This window comes from Squalius cephalus (genome assembly GCF_949319135.1).
Source record: "Squalius cephalus genome assembly, chromosome: 1".
NCBI classification, from domain to species: domain Eukaryota; kingdom Metazoa; phylum Chordata; class Actinopteri; order Cypriniformes; family Leuciscidae; genus Squalius; species Squalius cephalus.
This window is the reverse complement of record NC_137122.1, coordinates 41,246,146-41,261,774: the sequence shown is the minus strand read 5'-3', so window position 1 is coordinate 41,261,774 and position 15,629 is coordinate 41,246,146. Positions and strand designations below refer to the sequence as shown.

The 15,629-nt window shown below is 36.8% G+C and overlaps 1 protein-coding gene across 3 annotated transcripts in view; it reads left to right on the top strand.

Annotated features, from left to right (window-relative positions):
• The window catches only part of cacna1ia (calcium voltage-gated channel subunit alpha1 Ia), a 106,112-nt gene that overhangs the window by 73,970 nt on the left and 16,513 nt on the right, over positions 1-15,629 (top strand). For all 3 annotated transcript variants that reach the window (XM_079847029.1, XM_079847027.1, XM_079847028.1), the window contains exons 27-30: positions 89-159; positions 2,773-2,851; positions 3,038-3,159; positions 6,252-6,605. In XM_079847029.1, coding sequence (XP_079703155.1) covers positions 89-159; positions 2,773-2,851; positions 3,038-3,159; positions 6,252-6,605 — 626 coding nt within the window. The remainder of the gene's footprint in view (positions 1-88; positions 160-2,772; positions 2,852-3,037; positions 3,160-6,251; positions 6,606-15,629) is intronic.

Below are 15,629 nucleotides of genomic sequence, written 5' to 3'. Positions count from 1 at the left end.
CTCTCTCTCTCTCTCTCTCTCTCTCTCTCTCTCTCTCTCTCTCTCTCTCTCTCTCTCTCTCTCTCCTCTCTCTCTCTCTCTCTGACAGTGTTAAAGCTGTTAAAGATGGCCACGGGAATGAGAGCGCTGCTGGATACGGTAGTCCAAGCCCTGCCACAGGTGATGATACCACTGCAAACCCCCTGATGAAGCATTGCATTGTTACCCCACCCCCTTTTAGTCACATTTTGTCTTGAGAAGAGGAAGTTATCCAAGCTGTGTTGACAACAAGAACAGGCTGCTTATTGGCCCATGAAAATTGGTGACTCATATGAACCACAAACTTGCTCAGGGCAGATAATAACCCAAAAGCAAGAATAAAGTACCTGCTTTTGCGTGCGCACACACTCATCTTATTCATAGCTTTTTTCAACTAGGATACATTAATAACAAACTTTAAAGCACAACATAAAATCGCATTTAAAAAAAGATTAAAAAAAGGAATGAATCAAATAAAAGTTGAGACTCTGGATAGAAAGATCCTTCTCCCATTACATAGAGCATAGATGAGTTTGAGGAATATAAAAAAACAATTAAATACAAAGTTTGAAGAAAGAAATAATATGAAAAGAAAGCAGTTCACACAGACTCTGTTCCATAATCAAACACACAGAGCGTTGTTGTCGTCTAAGTGGTCACAGAGTGGTAACTGCTTCAGTGGAGAACTGCGTCTCTCCTCTGTGGATATCGATCCCTTGTTCATTACTGCTGGGCCCAATGTCTTATCCCCATGGCATCTGTGAGGTAATTAACGCTGAAGCTGATTAAAGATCTACTCAGGCACACATTCCTACCTCACAGTTCTTATTTAGTACATCTTTCCAGAAACTCCTGTGCATTTCCTTTACAACTCTCTTAGAGATACTGCTCATTCCGCATAAGCTTCAAATTGACTTTAATTTATCCTATATCATTTAACATTATTGTGGTCCTCATATTGATTTAGTTTTGCAGTAGACATAGTCTGTACGATTAAAAAAAAAAATAATTATGAAGTCTCTTTTGCTCACCAAGGCTGCATTTATTTGATCAAAAATACAGTAAAACATGTATTGGGGGGTATTGTTTCTCACAGTAACTGCCATGCTGGCTAGAATTGCGAAACATTATTGGACTCAAGCTTAAACTTTAAAATAAATAAAACCACTTGTTTAGTTTTTTTAAAAGCATATGACTACATTTTTCCACAGAGTGCTATCAAGAATCGATAAGAGAATCGTTAAAGAATTGGATCGATAATCAGAATCGTCAGTGGCATTATTATTGATAAAATCTTATCAATTCCCATCCCTATGTGAAGACAGTAAAATTATAATCAAACATTAAAGAACATACATGTTTTTTTAATAGTTTTTTTTAAGAGTTAAAAGATTTAAACATTTTGCTAACATTAGGTCTTATTGTGTTCATCATTCATCAGCATGCATTGATTAATCCCATGGCATGTAGCAAAAAAAAAAGTTATTCTGTTAAGTCATAATGTTTCTCTTTGACATCTTGAAGCCTTTGTCATTTTGTAGCATTGGTTTGTAGGTTTGATAGTCCATTACTTAGCATTAAATGGTAATAAAGCTCAGCTGTTGTTTCATCATACCCGCTGGCACGCCACATAAAACGGCATGGCCAACCACATTGTGTAACTATACAAATTACAATAATGTGATGTAAGCTGATTGTTTCATTCACCATTTTACATGTTTATAGCTCTCTCACACGGTTTTCATAATTACCAGCAGTTTAGGCTAGCTGTTAGCACTTGTGCCGTATTCTTTATCACCTTTGGTTTTGTCTCATCTTTTTGTTTTTGTTTTGAGCTGCCTGTGCAGCAGTGAACCTACGCTAATGCTAACACACAAGCCTGTCAAGAATATTAGCATTGGAGTTCAGGGTGTGTTCAATGTGCTTTGGCCGCATTAGGACACAGGTAATTTCCTCCATTAAGAAGCTTATTCTGTTCCCATAGCTGTACCTCTGACATGACCACTGGTACCATCCATCATTTATGAGTTTTTTGTTAAATCACAAATTTGTTCTGCTTAATTTTGCTGCTGGAAAACAGCTACAGCAGTCCCTTAGACTATGACTTCAGAGAGACTCAGAGATATTAAAATGTACATTACATTGCTTTTTGTTATTGTTATGTCTGTTCCAGACACTTCTTCCATCTGTACTAAACCTCAGGGTCATTTTTTGTCTTTATCTTAATAATTTTTCCCAAGCCAAAATATATGGACATTCTTGTATCATATATTTACTTTAGAAGCAAAATTGCATAACATAATGAGAGAGTATGTCTTGAAATATATTTATTTTTCTTACCCAATTGGTAAATATTTAGTCTTAGCTTTAAACATAAATATAGCAAAGTTTAGTAAGGTTTAAATATAAAACATGGGTAAAATGCCCTTTTTAAGGCACCATGGGATTACTGTGGTTTTTAGTAGGTGTTGTAATTCATCAACTTTAAGCTTTTAAAAGACTTTCTTATGAATATAATAGATATATATAAGATATATTTAGTGAAAATCTACAAACTTATTTTTGTTCTACTTCAGCTTAATCCAGATTGTGGGACTGCTCTTGGATTCTGAATGATAATTGTTATTTGCTTTGGATAAAATGATCTGCTAAATGATTCAGTGTAAATGTAATACATGCATTTGTGCTTGTCTGTATATTGTGTTAAGGGTGAGTGCATGTGTGCTGGCTTCAGTCTTGATTGGTGTGTTTCAGGTGGGGAACCTTGGCCTCCTCTTCATGCTGCTGTTCTTCATTTATGCTGCACTGGGGGTGGAATTGTTTGGAGAGCTGGGTAAACACATACTATTCCTCTTTAACTCATATCCTCACTGACTTTCTTGTGGTTCTTCTGAGTTCAAAGCTGAATTTGGCAGAACTGCATATGTTACATTGAGACAAAGCTTTTAGGTGAAAAGAAACATTCACAATAGTATGCAACAATACAAACTCTCTCTACGTCTCTATCTGTTCCCCTCAGTGTGCAACCAGGACTACCCATGTGAGGGCATGAGTCGTCACGCCACCTTTGAGAACTTCGGCATGGCGTTCCTCACCCTCTTTCAGGTCTCCACTGGTGATAACTGGAACGGCATAATGAAGGTACAGCAGAACAAAGAGCCATAGTACTATGAGCATTCCTTTGTTATAAAAAAAGGTGGGGACAGTTAGCAAAAAAACTTTTTTAAACTTTGAAGTTTTCAGATTTTTAAAATGTTTTAAAAGAAGTCTTATGCTCACCAAGACTGCATGTATGTGATCAAAAATAGTGAAATATTATTACAATTTAAAATAGCTGTTTTTTAAAAAATATATATTTTTTTTTATTCCTGTGATGGTAAAGCTGAATTTTCAGCATCATTACTCCAGTCTTCAGTGTCACAATATTCTTCAGAAATCATTCTAATATGCTGATTCTTGCTGATACGATCAAAGTGGTGCTTGATATTATTGTAGAAACCATAATACATATTTTTTTTCAGGATTTGATGAATAGAAAGTTCAAAAGAACAGTATGATATAAAAATATTTTGTAACATTATAAATGTTAATTGTCACTTTTGATCAGTTTAATGTGTCATTGTCTTATAAAAGTATTAATTTCTTTTTTTTTTTTTTTTATTAAAAAATCTTACAGAACCCAAACTTTTGAACAGAAGTGTAGGTACACAGACAACCAGAAATTGCTAATACGTAGCTCATTAATATTAATTAATGCATAAATCATTTTGAATGTGAATGCGATGAATGTATTTTTCCCAATTAAATAATCTTCAATATCAAGCTAAATTCCGTGGCTATTTTTTATTATTATTCCTATTTATTATATTTATTTATATTAATTTGATAATATTTTTTGAATAAAATGAGTTGTTTTTAACTAATTAAACAGTGATTTGTGTGAACAGTCATTCTTGCAAGCTGATTCAAGTGTTAAAATGAGCTGACATATTTAATTTGATATCTTCATCCATACATCTGCCACTGTTGTCCCTGGGATTTTGTAGATTAGTGGATAAATGCAGGGATCAGCAGTTCCAAACCAAATATGATTTAGATTTGAATATAAGATGTTCAAGGCCATAATAAATAGACCCTAATTGCATTTGGCTTGTGCTGTACCAGCAACAGGAATATATTTGTATTTTGTTTTATGATTGCATCCTGGAAAAACAACTTGCAAGTAGAATTGACAAGAGAACATTGCTGTTGTCACTTTCTGGGACTGAAGAGAACGAGCACTCAGCAAAATATTAAAAATAACAAATTCCAACACTGGATCTAAATTCATTATAACACACAAAACAAAACTGAATGAAATGAGAACTTGCTTTTTCTGTGTTAGGTTGACTGTCATTTCATTAAATGATGGGAACTAAATCAGCTCTGGCAAAGTGCCCTTAAAAGTGTGCTTAAAAGTACCCATTTAAGTGCAGAGCACTCGACAGAAGAAGCTGACAGATTGCTTGTGGATGATATGACCAGCACTTCACAAGCAAGACGCTTATGGTTTCTAACCGGGCTGTCGCTGGTAGGGTGAAGGTGGTGACAATCATAGGGGCCTCAGCTGCCCAGGGGGCCAACTAAAACCAGTAGTTATGCTATATATTCCCCTACTCTTATGAATCACCATAGTATATATTACAATGTCAGCTTGTACGCCCGAGAGTTTAATGAAAACAACAAAAACATTCACTTTAGTAAAAGAAGTTTTCCAAATATCTCCTCTCTCTACTCCATAAAGATGGTTTAGTCCGATGGTTATTAATTTTAGCAGGGAGACCCAATTTATTGTCTTAGTTTTTATTTGATTAGATTGTCTTGAATGATTGCTTGATCAACTTTGTATAAAAATGTATATAAAATGGGTAAAGGCAATTTTTATGTAAAACAACATTAATATTGTTATTGCGTAAGAAATCCCTATTAGGTTACATGGCACCAGATGTGGGCCTCCATGTCTATGTCTTATACCGTATATGATATGAGTGGAGGGCAGTGGGGGCCCAGAATTTGCTAGCTACGGCCCTGGTTTCTAATGCATCGCCGCAGTAAAGAGTCCAGCATAGGTTGTTATGAAAAGTAGTGGCTAATACATCTTAAGTGTCACAATCTGTTCTCACCAGTTTTCTACACTTTTCTTGATCTCCTTTTGGTTTGTAGATTATCTCATTATAGCCTCTTCATCATTGTTTCTCTCTCGTGCTCTCTGTGTCTTTCTCGTCTCTAATACACTTGTCTTTGAGGAATGAATTCTTATCTTCCTGTGTAAAGAGAACCTGCCTACTTTCATCTGCTCTCCCTCTAAGCTGCCGTTTATGGAGGAACTACCAGCTCAGATTATTCAGTGCAGTAGTAAAGCACACCTGAATAAATGAGAACACATTGGCACGATATCGATGCATAGCACCCCACACACACCAGAGTGTGTTTTTGATGGAGGGTGACAGCTCCCCCCATTAAGCACACACACAATTAGTTTTACGGTTGATGGAGGCTTGCAGTGGTTTCCTGGCAGCTAGAGCACAATAATCAGAGCTTTAAATTACAACCTGAGTTCCTACATACCTGCAGAGAAGCCATCGCCTCCCCGAACACAAACCGCATGCATGAGTGGCCAAGCTAAATTACCGCAAGCGACTGTTACTGCAGCTTTGAAGGAAAGAAGCAGAGAGAGTTTGTTACATCAGAATAAATAAAAATGAAACTGGCAGTCTGATTTGTTCCTGTAGCTCATGCTACATGCAGCACAAAGTGCTGGTTATCAGCAATCTGTAGGAGATAGAAGCCATGATCAATTTAAATGACATAAAAGCAAATATTTAGTGTTCATTGTTTGATTCATATAATTTGTCAAGTGTTCAGTGCACAACCCTATTGAAACAAAGTTATTGACATTTCAGATAGAACATAAAACATAGAACATAGTCTTGTTTTCCTGCATAAAATAAAATAAACGGTAGTAAAAATTATTTTTTGTATTTTAAGGATGTTCAGATATTTTTACTGGAGAACAAGACAGAATTGCAGATTAAGAAAATGATCTAAAAATTATTACCAACACAAATATTTCTAAAAGAAGTGGGATCAAGTATTGAAAATCTATGTAGTGAACCCGATTTGTCTAGTCAAATGAACATAACTAACTGTTAAGTTTAAATATCTTTATGGTAACTCTCTCTTCACTCTTGTAGGACACTCTTCGAGAATGCCCACAGGGTGAATACACCTGTAATCCCAGCCTGCAGTTCATCTCTCCTATGTACTTTGTGAGCTTTGTGCTCACGGCCCAGTTTGTGCTCATCAATGTGGTTGTGGCGGTACTGATGAAACACCTGGATGACTCTAACAAAGAAGCCCAGGAGGAGGCAGAGATGGATGCAGAGATCGAGATGGAGCTGGCCCAGGGAGCGCTCTGCTGCATCTTAGGAGGGGTGGCTGGAGCCGATAAGAGCGGTGAGGGGCATCAGGGGGCTGGTCCCAGCTCTACTGCTCTACCTCACTCCCACAAGCCCAACACCGGCAGGAAACACAACTCACCGGCCCAGGTAGGTCACACAGCGTTGGCAGGGAATGGATAGATGGACTGACAAACAGATTATTGATGGAGGAATGCATTCATGAATATTATGATTCGGTTTGATGGATGGATGGATGGATGAATAAATAAATAGATTGGGTCATGGAGCAAGGGATTGATGAATTAATGATTTGTGTGAAAGGAAGAACAGATAGATCACTGTGATAATAAATAGATGAATGCATAAACAGATAGATTGCAGATGGAGGAATGTATTGATTAAGAAAAGGTTTGACTGAATGGATGGTCACAGTGATGGATATTGGAGGTGTGATTGATGATTGGATTCATAAAGAGATAGACTGACTGATTGTTAATGGAAGAATGAATTGGTGAATATATGGATTGGTTGAATTCTACATTATGACATACATCACAAAATGGTTATAATTATGCTGCAAATTAAATCCCAAAATGGAAATTCAAAACATTGATAGGGGTCTACATTTTCTATAACAATGTAAAAGTCTTTGCGGTCACGTCTGATAAATTGAATGCATCCTTGCTAAATAATAATTAAAAAATTAATAATAATCTTACTAAATACGTATATAATTACTACGTAAATAATTACTGTTCAAAAGTTTGGGGTTGGTATGATTTAAAAAAAAATGTTTTGTTTTTATTCAGCAGGTACTATTAAATTGATCAGGGGTGACAGGAAACATTTTGTAACAATATAATTGCCTTTTCTGTCACCTCTGATCAATTTAATAGTATCATGCAAATATGTTTTCAACATTAATAATAATAAGAATAAGGGTTTTTGTGAGTCGTAAAAGTCTTAATTCACCCTTACACAAGCCCATAAGTGTTCTTAAGGCCATAAATCAGAACAAAGTCTTAAATTCATGATGTCATAGCATGCATTGCAAAAAAATTATATCTTCCTCAGTATTTTTGTCCTGTTTTCCACAAATACAAATACTTGAGATGCAAATGTAAAATAAAGTCTTGAAAATTTAACAAAATTAAGTGAGTTTATGCTTTAAAAAAAGAACAAATATCATCAACTAGTCATTAAAACTTCCCTTTGAATTAAGTTTCTGAGTCCATTGGCAAATATTTGTTCTTGTTTTAATCATAAATTCATTTTGATCAATTTCACAGAAAACAAGACTTCATATTTTGTCATTTCGTATCTCCAATAAAATGCATCTTGATTTAGGAATCTTTAGAAATGTGCACTGGAAAACAAGATAAAAAATACTGAGGAAGAACATCACTTTTTTGCAGTGTGATCAGAATGTGGAGTAAAAGTTATTTCTATATTCTAGTAGTTGGGAGCAGAGCAAATCAATTTTTTTTTTTTTTTTGTAGAATGACTTAAAAAGTAACGGATATCGGTTGAATGTTATATTTTTATATTTATATTTTATTATATGCTGATTTAGTATCAAATCAGCATATAATAATGATTTCTGAAGAAAAATGTGAGACGGAAGACTGGAGTAACGATTCAGCTTTACCATCACAGACAGGAATAAATTATGTTAAAATAGAAAACGGTTCATTTAAATTGTAATAATATTTCACAATATTAATGATTTACTTTATTTTTGATCAAATAAATGCAGCCTTGGTGAGCAAAAGATTCTTTAAAAACAAACTTTTAAATGGTAGTGTATGCTTAAAAGACCTGGATACATTTCTGTCAGGACCACTACCGTCAAATATGATTGACAATTAGCATACAGTTTGGATTGGTGGTATGGTTCCGTTCTGGGCGAGAACTCCCTGCGCATCCATGCAGCCTAGCATGGATAAGAGCAGGGAGAGCAGCAATAATGGCCCTTGGGGTAAACAGAACAGAATCAACATGAAAATTTGCAAATATATTTAATTCAAGATTTTAAAGTACAACATTATTCGATAATTATTCTGATTCAAGGGGAATCAGAATGCCAAATCCTGACTGGGCGAGAGGAGGAGCTGGGGATGGAGGAGGGTAATTAGCTCCTGAGAAACGCGATAGCTGCTGATAATACTGAAGGAGCTTATATATGTATATGGTGATAGGCGTCGTATTCCTATAGGTAGATGTGGATCAGCTGAGGGTCAGCTGATGCGAGCTTGACTAACGTGACCTGCCAGAACTAAAGCCTGGTTCACACGGCAGGATAATTAGGCCGATTTTAGCCCCGATTCACCCCTTCCGACAATCTTAAGGATGCTCCGATTATCGTAAAATAATCTGATCAGATATTCCTGCCGTGTGTGGTGTGTTAAGACTGCTCTCGTCTGCTCGGAAGGACTTCGGGACCGCTCCGATCTCAAATCGGGGATATCCAACATGTTGGATTGTTTTGGCCCGATTTCTCCTCGTGTGTGGTGTCCCCCGGGGCCAAACGAGCACGCAGCCTGTGGACTGTGGCGTGTAGATTTTTTTCTTTCATCCATTGGCTGCTCTACTACAGTATTTTATCACGCTATCATTCATTCAAGTGCTAAGAAACAATTCAAGCGTGATAAAACGCAAAAAAGAACTTAAATCTGTACTGGCGGCGCGCTGTCTGTAAATCTCCTCTCTGTGTGATACATACACACACACACACACACAGGACTCATGCGCACAGAATGCCGCTTCAGACAGCACGCAGACGCATTGAGTTCTCTTTCACGCTTGAACGGACAAAAACACACAAAAGTATGCCAAAATGTTCACTTTGTCGAGTATCCTCGTAAGAACAGTATTAAATTACGTTTGATCTCGAGGGATTTTGCGAGTAAAAAAAAAATGCTCGGGAGTCAAATCGGTTCGTGTGTGATGTGTTGATTTTGCAGTGTGGCTGCGCACCACACACTGTACGACCAAAACTGCTAGACCCGTGATTTTTTTTATCGCCGTGTGTGGGGTCTCTCAGGTTTGGAAAATCAGCCGACAATTTTAAAATCCAGGCTTTACGCTACGCTTGGTTTGCATTGACAATTTCACTTGCCATGTAGAAAATCTTCTGACATGCAAAAATGCATATTTATTTCCACTTCTTTTCCATCTCAAGCATAGTCTGATGTATATGATGGACACTATATATATATGCTCAAGTGACCAAAATGATACTACTTAGATTGAACGGGTGACACAGCTTACACACTCATCTCCCCAGTAGCTGAATCTCTAGTGATTGACACATTTCTACTATCATGTGATATATACAGTACCATAATAAGTAGCCATGGATAGATTAATGGATGGATAGATAGATGATTTCTGGATGTTCTGTACAAATTTGCATACTGTCTGTAGTGTTTTGTAACAATCATTTGCCTTTATGCATGGAAAAATGTTAGTGCCCTTTACTTATGAAGTATGATTTGGGTCTGCTAAAAAGGGCAAAAGAGGCATAATGAGGGGGAAGGAGAAGCCACAGAATGAGACATTGTCATTATAGATCCTAAGGACTCGCCCTAGCTTGAGTCCTGTCGCCATGGCAGAACGTTGTCACACTCAAAAAAATATTTAGGCCTAATAAATAAGATATATGTAATTTGATTGCATATAAATTTTCCATCCATTTGGATTACGTATTTTTAAAGTAAACATTAATAAACTTAATGTGATACATATTTGTAAGTCCTATATAAATTAAACAAGTAAGAATTAGATTTATGTAAAATTTTCAATAAATCCAATTTATTTTAAATGAATAAGAAACGGATGTATGTATTATTATGTAATAATCCTAATTTACTTAAAATGCATCACATTTAAGTAATTTGTATTAATAAACCCAATGTATTTTAAAATCATATTTATAAATTTGTATTTACTTACCGGTATTCATCACCATTTCCCCTCCCCAATCACAATATACAACACAAAAAAGAAAGGCCAGACCACCTCATTTCACATTTTTATTTTAGAAATAACAAGCTCAAAAGGCAGCAAAAGAGGAGCTAGCAAGACAGCCCGTGCTCACATACACTGTGTTGTGTGCAACCTCAACAAAAAATAAAGTACCTTCATGTTTACATGCACATTAAGGTTAAATGCACTACTTTCAACGTTTTTTTTTGTTGTAGCCACAATCAACCTCATTGCACAAATAAATGCAAAGGATTTTAACAGACTGCATACAGTACTTTTTCTCAAGAACTGCTTAAAAACTGTAACAGGTCAAATCTGATTCAAGGACAACACTTGGCTTATATTACGCTAACATTTTCACATACACTCACCTAAAGGATTATTAGGAACACCTGTTCAATTTCTCATTAATGCAATTATCTAATCAACCAATCACATGGCAGATGCTTCAATGCATTTAGGGGTGTGGTCCTGGTCAAGACAATCTCCTGAACTCCAAACTGAATGTCAGAATGGGAAAGAAAGGTGATTTAAGCAATTTTGAGCGTGGCATGGTTGTTGGTGCCAGACGGGCCGGTCTGAGTATTTCACAATCTGCTCAGTTACTGGGATTTTCACACGCACAACCATTTCTAGGGTTTACAAAGAATGGTGTGAAAAGGGAAAAACATCCAGTATGCGGCAGTCCTGTGGGCGAAAATGCCTTGTTGATGCTAGAGGTCAGAGGAGAATGGGCCGACTGATTCAAGCTGATAGAAGAGCAACTTTGACTGAAATAACCACTCGTTACAACCGAGGTATGCAGCAAAGCATTTGTGAAGCCACAACACGCACAACCTTGAGGCGGATGGGCTATAACAGCAGAAGACCCCACCGGGTACCACTCATCTCTACTACAAATAGGAAAAAGAGGCTACAATTTGCACGAGCTCACCAAAATTGGACAGTTGAAGACTGGAAAAATGTTGCCTGGTCTGATGAGTCTCGATTTCTGTTGAGACATTCAGATGGTAGAGTCAGAATTTGGCGTAAACAGAATGAGAACATGGATCCATCATGCCTTGTTACCACTGTGCAGGCTGGTGGTGGTGGTGTAATGGTGTGGGGGATGTTTTCTTGGCACACTTTAGGCCCCTTAGTGCCAATTGGGCATCGTTTAAATGCCACAGCCTACCTGAGCATTGTTTCTGACCATGTCCATCCCTTTATGACCACCATGTACCCATCCTCTGATGGCTACTTCCAGCAGGATAATGCACCATGTCACAAAGCTCGAATCATTTCAAATTGGTTTCTTGAACATGACAATGAGTTCACTGTACTAAAATGGCCCCCACAGTCACCAGATCTCAACCCAATAGAGCATCTTTGGGATGAGCATCTTCAACCTTGTTGAATCAATGCCACGTAGAATTAAGGCAGTTCTGAAGGCGAAAGGGGGTCAAACACAGTATTAGTATGGTGTTCCTAATAATCCTTTAGGTGAGTATATATATATATACACATTGAAACACGTTGATTCAAGAAGGTGCTCCAATCATGTAAGATGGCGAGGAGAACGGTGTTTTTTCAACTGCCGCTGGTTGCTGCTTTTTTTGTTTGTTTGTTTTTCAGGTGCATTGCCATAGACATGTCTATGTGCAGTACCGCCCCCTACGGACTGGAGTATGGATCGGCATAATTTCCGCTTCTAAGCGATTCCATTTCCCATAAATTGTATGCAAACCAATCTCATAAAATGTAACTAATAGGATCTGGCTCGTTCCACAGCTAGCTATATTTAAACCATATTCATACTTTTTAACTGATTAAATCTAATAGTGTTCACAATGAACAGATTTACATTGATTCTAAGCAATCTGACTACATACATTTTGAAAATATTATTATTTAAAAAAAAAAAAAAGGATGCAAATACATAATTAGTCAGTCTGCATATGTCTCTTAGATATGTAAACTACACTAAACTACAATTACTCACCTTTTGTAGTTAAGTTAAGGATCAAATGATTAACTGCTAAATCAAATCCATCAGTCTCAACCATGAAAGAAAAGTTCCTCCCATGTGCATGCATGACTGGACTGCTAAAAACAGAATACTGACAAATGTTGTGGTGCACTCGCACAGACACACATACACACACACACACCATGATGACTCACTGTCAGGCAGCTATTGTGGAGCTATAATTGTCTTTACCTGTCCATTTTTAGCTTCTGCAGCAGATTATGTAACTGCCGAGAGAAGAGGAAAAGAGAGGAGGAGGACAGAGAGAGAAAGGAATGGAATGCTAATTGAAGGGTAGAATTCATCGCAATGTTAAGCACATGGATTCAATGGTGAAGCTTTGGCTTTTCTTTTTTCTTTTTCTTTTTTTTTTTTTGAAGGCTTGTTTATGCACCTAAATTGTAAATGTTTTTAAATGCTCATGCATTCAGGTGTATGGCAATATAGATTGAAACATTTGAACTTTACACTCTGAAAGAAAACACTGCAACTGTTGCAGCAGTGTTTCTATTTTCCACGAATAGGGTATGCAATAGGGCTTCAAATACTTAAAATTTAAGAAATGGTTAACTAACCAGATTTAAACATTAACGTAAACAACGGAGAACACTAAACTGTGAAAACCAAGGGCTTATAAACACAGGGAGTATTCAAGGGAAAACAGAACAGGTGTGGAACTAATTACAAACCATGACGACAGATGAACGAACTGGAACTACTGTAAGTCAAAATGGAGACAATGAAAATCAAACTAAACAAGGCATGCACGTAACAATATCATGCATTAAATGAAATTAATTTTATGAAATTAAATGAAATATTTCGAGAATAAAGTTGCAATATTTCGAGATAAAAGTTGGAATTTTTCGAGATTAAAGTCGAAATATTACAAGAATACAGTCTTCCGTAGAAGTTCTGTTTGTTTTTTTTTTTTGGTAAATAAATGCGCTTGTGAAGTCGAACTTCATGTGGCACGTTGACTCGAAGCCTACGTGTCTTCGTGCTCATCTATAGGCAATGCCATCTGGGTCGAGAACACTTAACAGTAACCGTACTGTCTCCCTCTTCACCGTAAATACTTTCTGGATACATTTTAAGTGCATCATTCTGTATCCAATCATTTGGCCGGATCCCGTGATTTTCTCAGATATAAAGCTGGATAACTCCATCCAGTCTGAAAAGTGTTTTCGCCTGTAAAGTCTGCAGTATATCGTGTAACGTCCTAAAACCAATGGTAATGCCATGTTGTTAGATTAGCACCTGTAGAATTTCCTTTTGTTGAAAGCCCAGATAAAACTAAAAAGCTACTATTATGTTTAGATCCATGTCCGAGGCAGTTCGACTTCATGAGCACATTTCTTTACAAAAAAAAAAGAACTTAAACGAAAGACTGTATTCTTGTAATTTTTACTTTATTCTCAAAATATTACTACTTTATTCTCTAAATATTTCGACTTTAATCTCGTAATTTTAGGGCTTTTTTTGTTTGTTTTTTTACGTTGCGGTTGAGGGCTTCCGTAATTTCTAGACAATTTTTAAGGAATTCAACATTTTAGTAACATCGTGTTTAAAACTAGCTACTTGTCAGGTTTAACAACTCACAGCAAAAACAAACAAAAAAACTTTTAAGGTATTTTTCTTTGATGCTTTAAAAAACAGTTTTGGACACCATATGGGAGAACCATATTTGTGGAAAGTGCCATATCAGTCCAGATAGCTGTTCAAGCAAATGCTTCCATGTTTTCTAATTAGATCAACCAGTGTATGGAGCCAAGAAAGAAACAGGCATGTCTCAAGTCTTCAGCTGTCGTAGTGTGGGCACATGTGCTGAAACTATCCAAAGAGCCAAGATCCAAAGAGACAGATCACTGCCTGAAGGAAGTGATGTCACATACCTGTACAGGGTCTCGGGTAGATAGTGGCAAACACAAAGGCACACACAACAACACAGACTACAGCTTTCCATGCTGTGAGCTCAGTCCGTATCACTACCTGCAGACTCAGGGCTGAGAGATGGAGAGGGGGAGACAAAGAGAGACACAGAGACTGGAAAGAGGTATGCATGACAGTCAGCAAAACAGGAATTGGAAAAGCTAGTTTGACTTTAAGCAGAAGCCATGTCAGCAGACTCAAAGCATTTCATCTCCTCAGAGAGAAAGAGAGCAGAACGAAGAAGGTTAGAAACACAACGAATGCAAATGTGGTATTAATGAGCTTCATTTTGTCAAGTTTGTTTGACAGCAGGAGTTTTCACAAAAATTGAATCTGTTTTTAGTAGACAGTACTGCCCACCTACTTAGACTAAAACCATAAATATTTTACTGTACTTGTTTCTGTCACGGTATGTGGCAGATATGAAGCTAGTGATGGGACGGTTGATACCGGGGCTCTGATGCTCTGACACAGTTTTCAAAGCACTATTGTATCACACACTGTACCGATGCTTGTATCGAAATGACCATGTCAAATACCACGTGATTGATGACGTTTGAAGCTTCGAACGTCATGCAGTATTGGAAGGTCGGGACAGCTGGTTTGAAAAAAATTGGCGCTTCACAACCTCACCTGATGCATAAAAAGGGAAATGATTATGGAGGAGGCATTATTTAAATTATTTAACATTACACTTCCATATAACATAATTTATATTAGTATTAACATAATTTATTTATATTATCGAGTTGTGGTCTCATTGTGGTCACATGCTTTTTCTGCTCTGCTGTGATTTGTTAGATATGGTGGAGAAAACAAGTGTGACACCAGATGTCACTAATGCGCACTGTGTTAAAAGCTTCGAGTAATGAACCTTTTTTCGGCACAATTTGATGAAAGCTCAAATGCTTCAGAAAGCCTCGATTTCCCATCACTATATGAAGCGCACGACGAAGGAATAAACAAAATAGTCTTTAATTATATCTTCCAACACAAGAAACAGGAAAATAACATGGAGAAACGCAACCTTGTAACATAAACAATGAGGCCGACTGAAACTGAGGGCTTAAATACATAGAGCAAACAAAGGAGCTAACGAGATAATTAATGAGGGACAGGTGAATGAGATTAATCAATAAGACAAACAGAAAACTGGGTCAAATGAAAATAGCAACTGAACACAATGAAAACTAAGACAAAACTAAACATAACCCTGACAATTGTACTTTATTTTATATTTATAA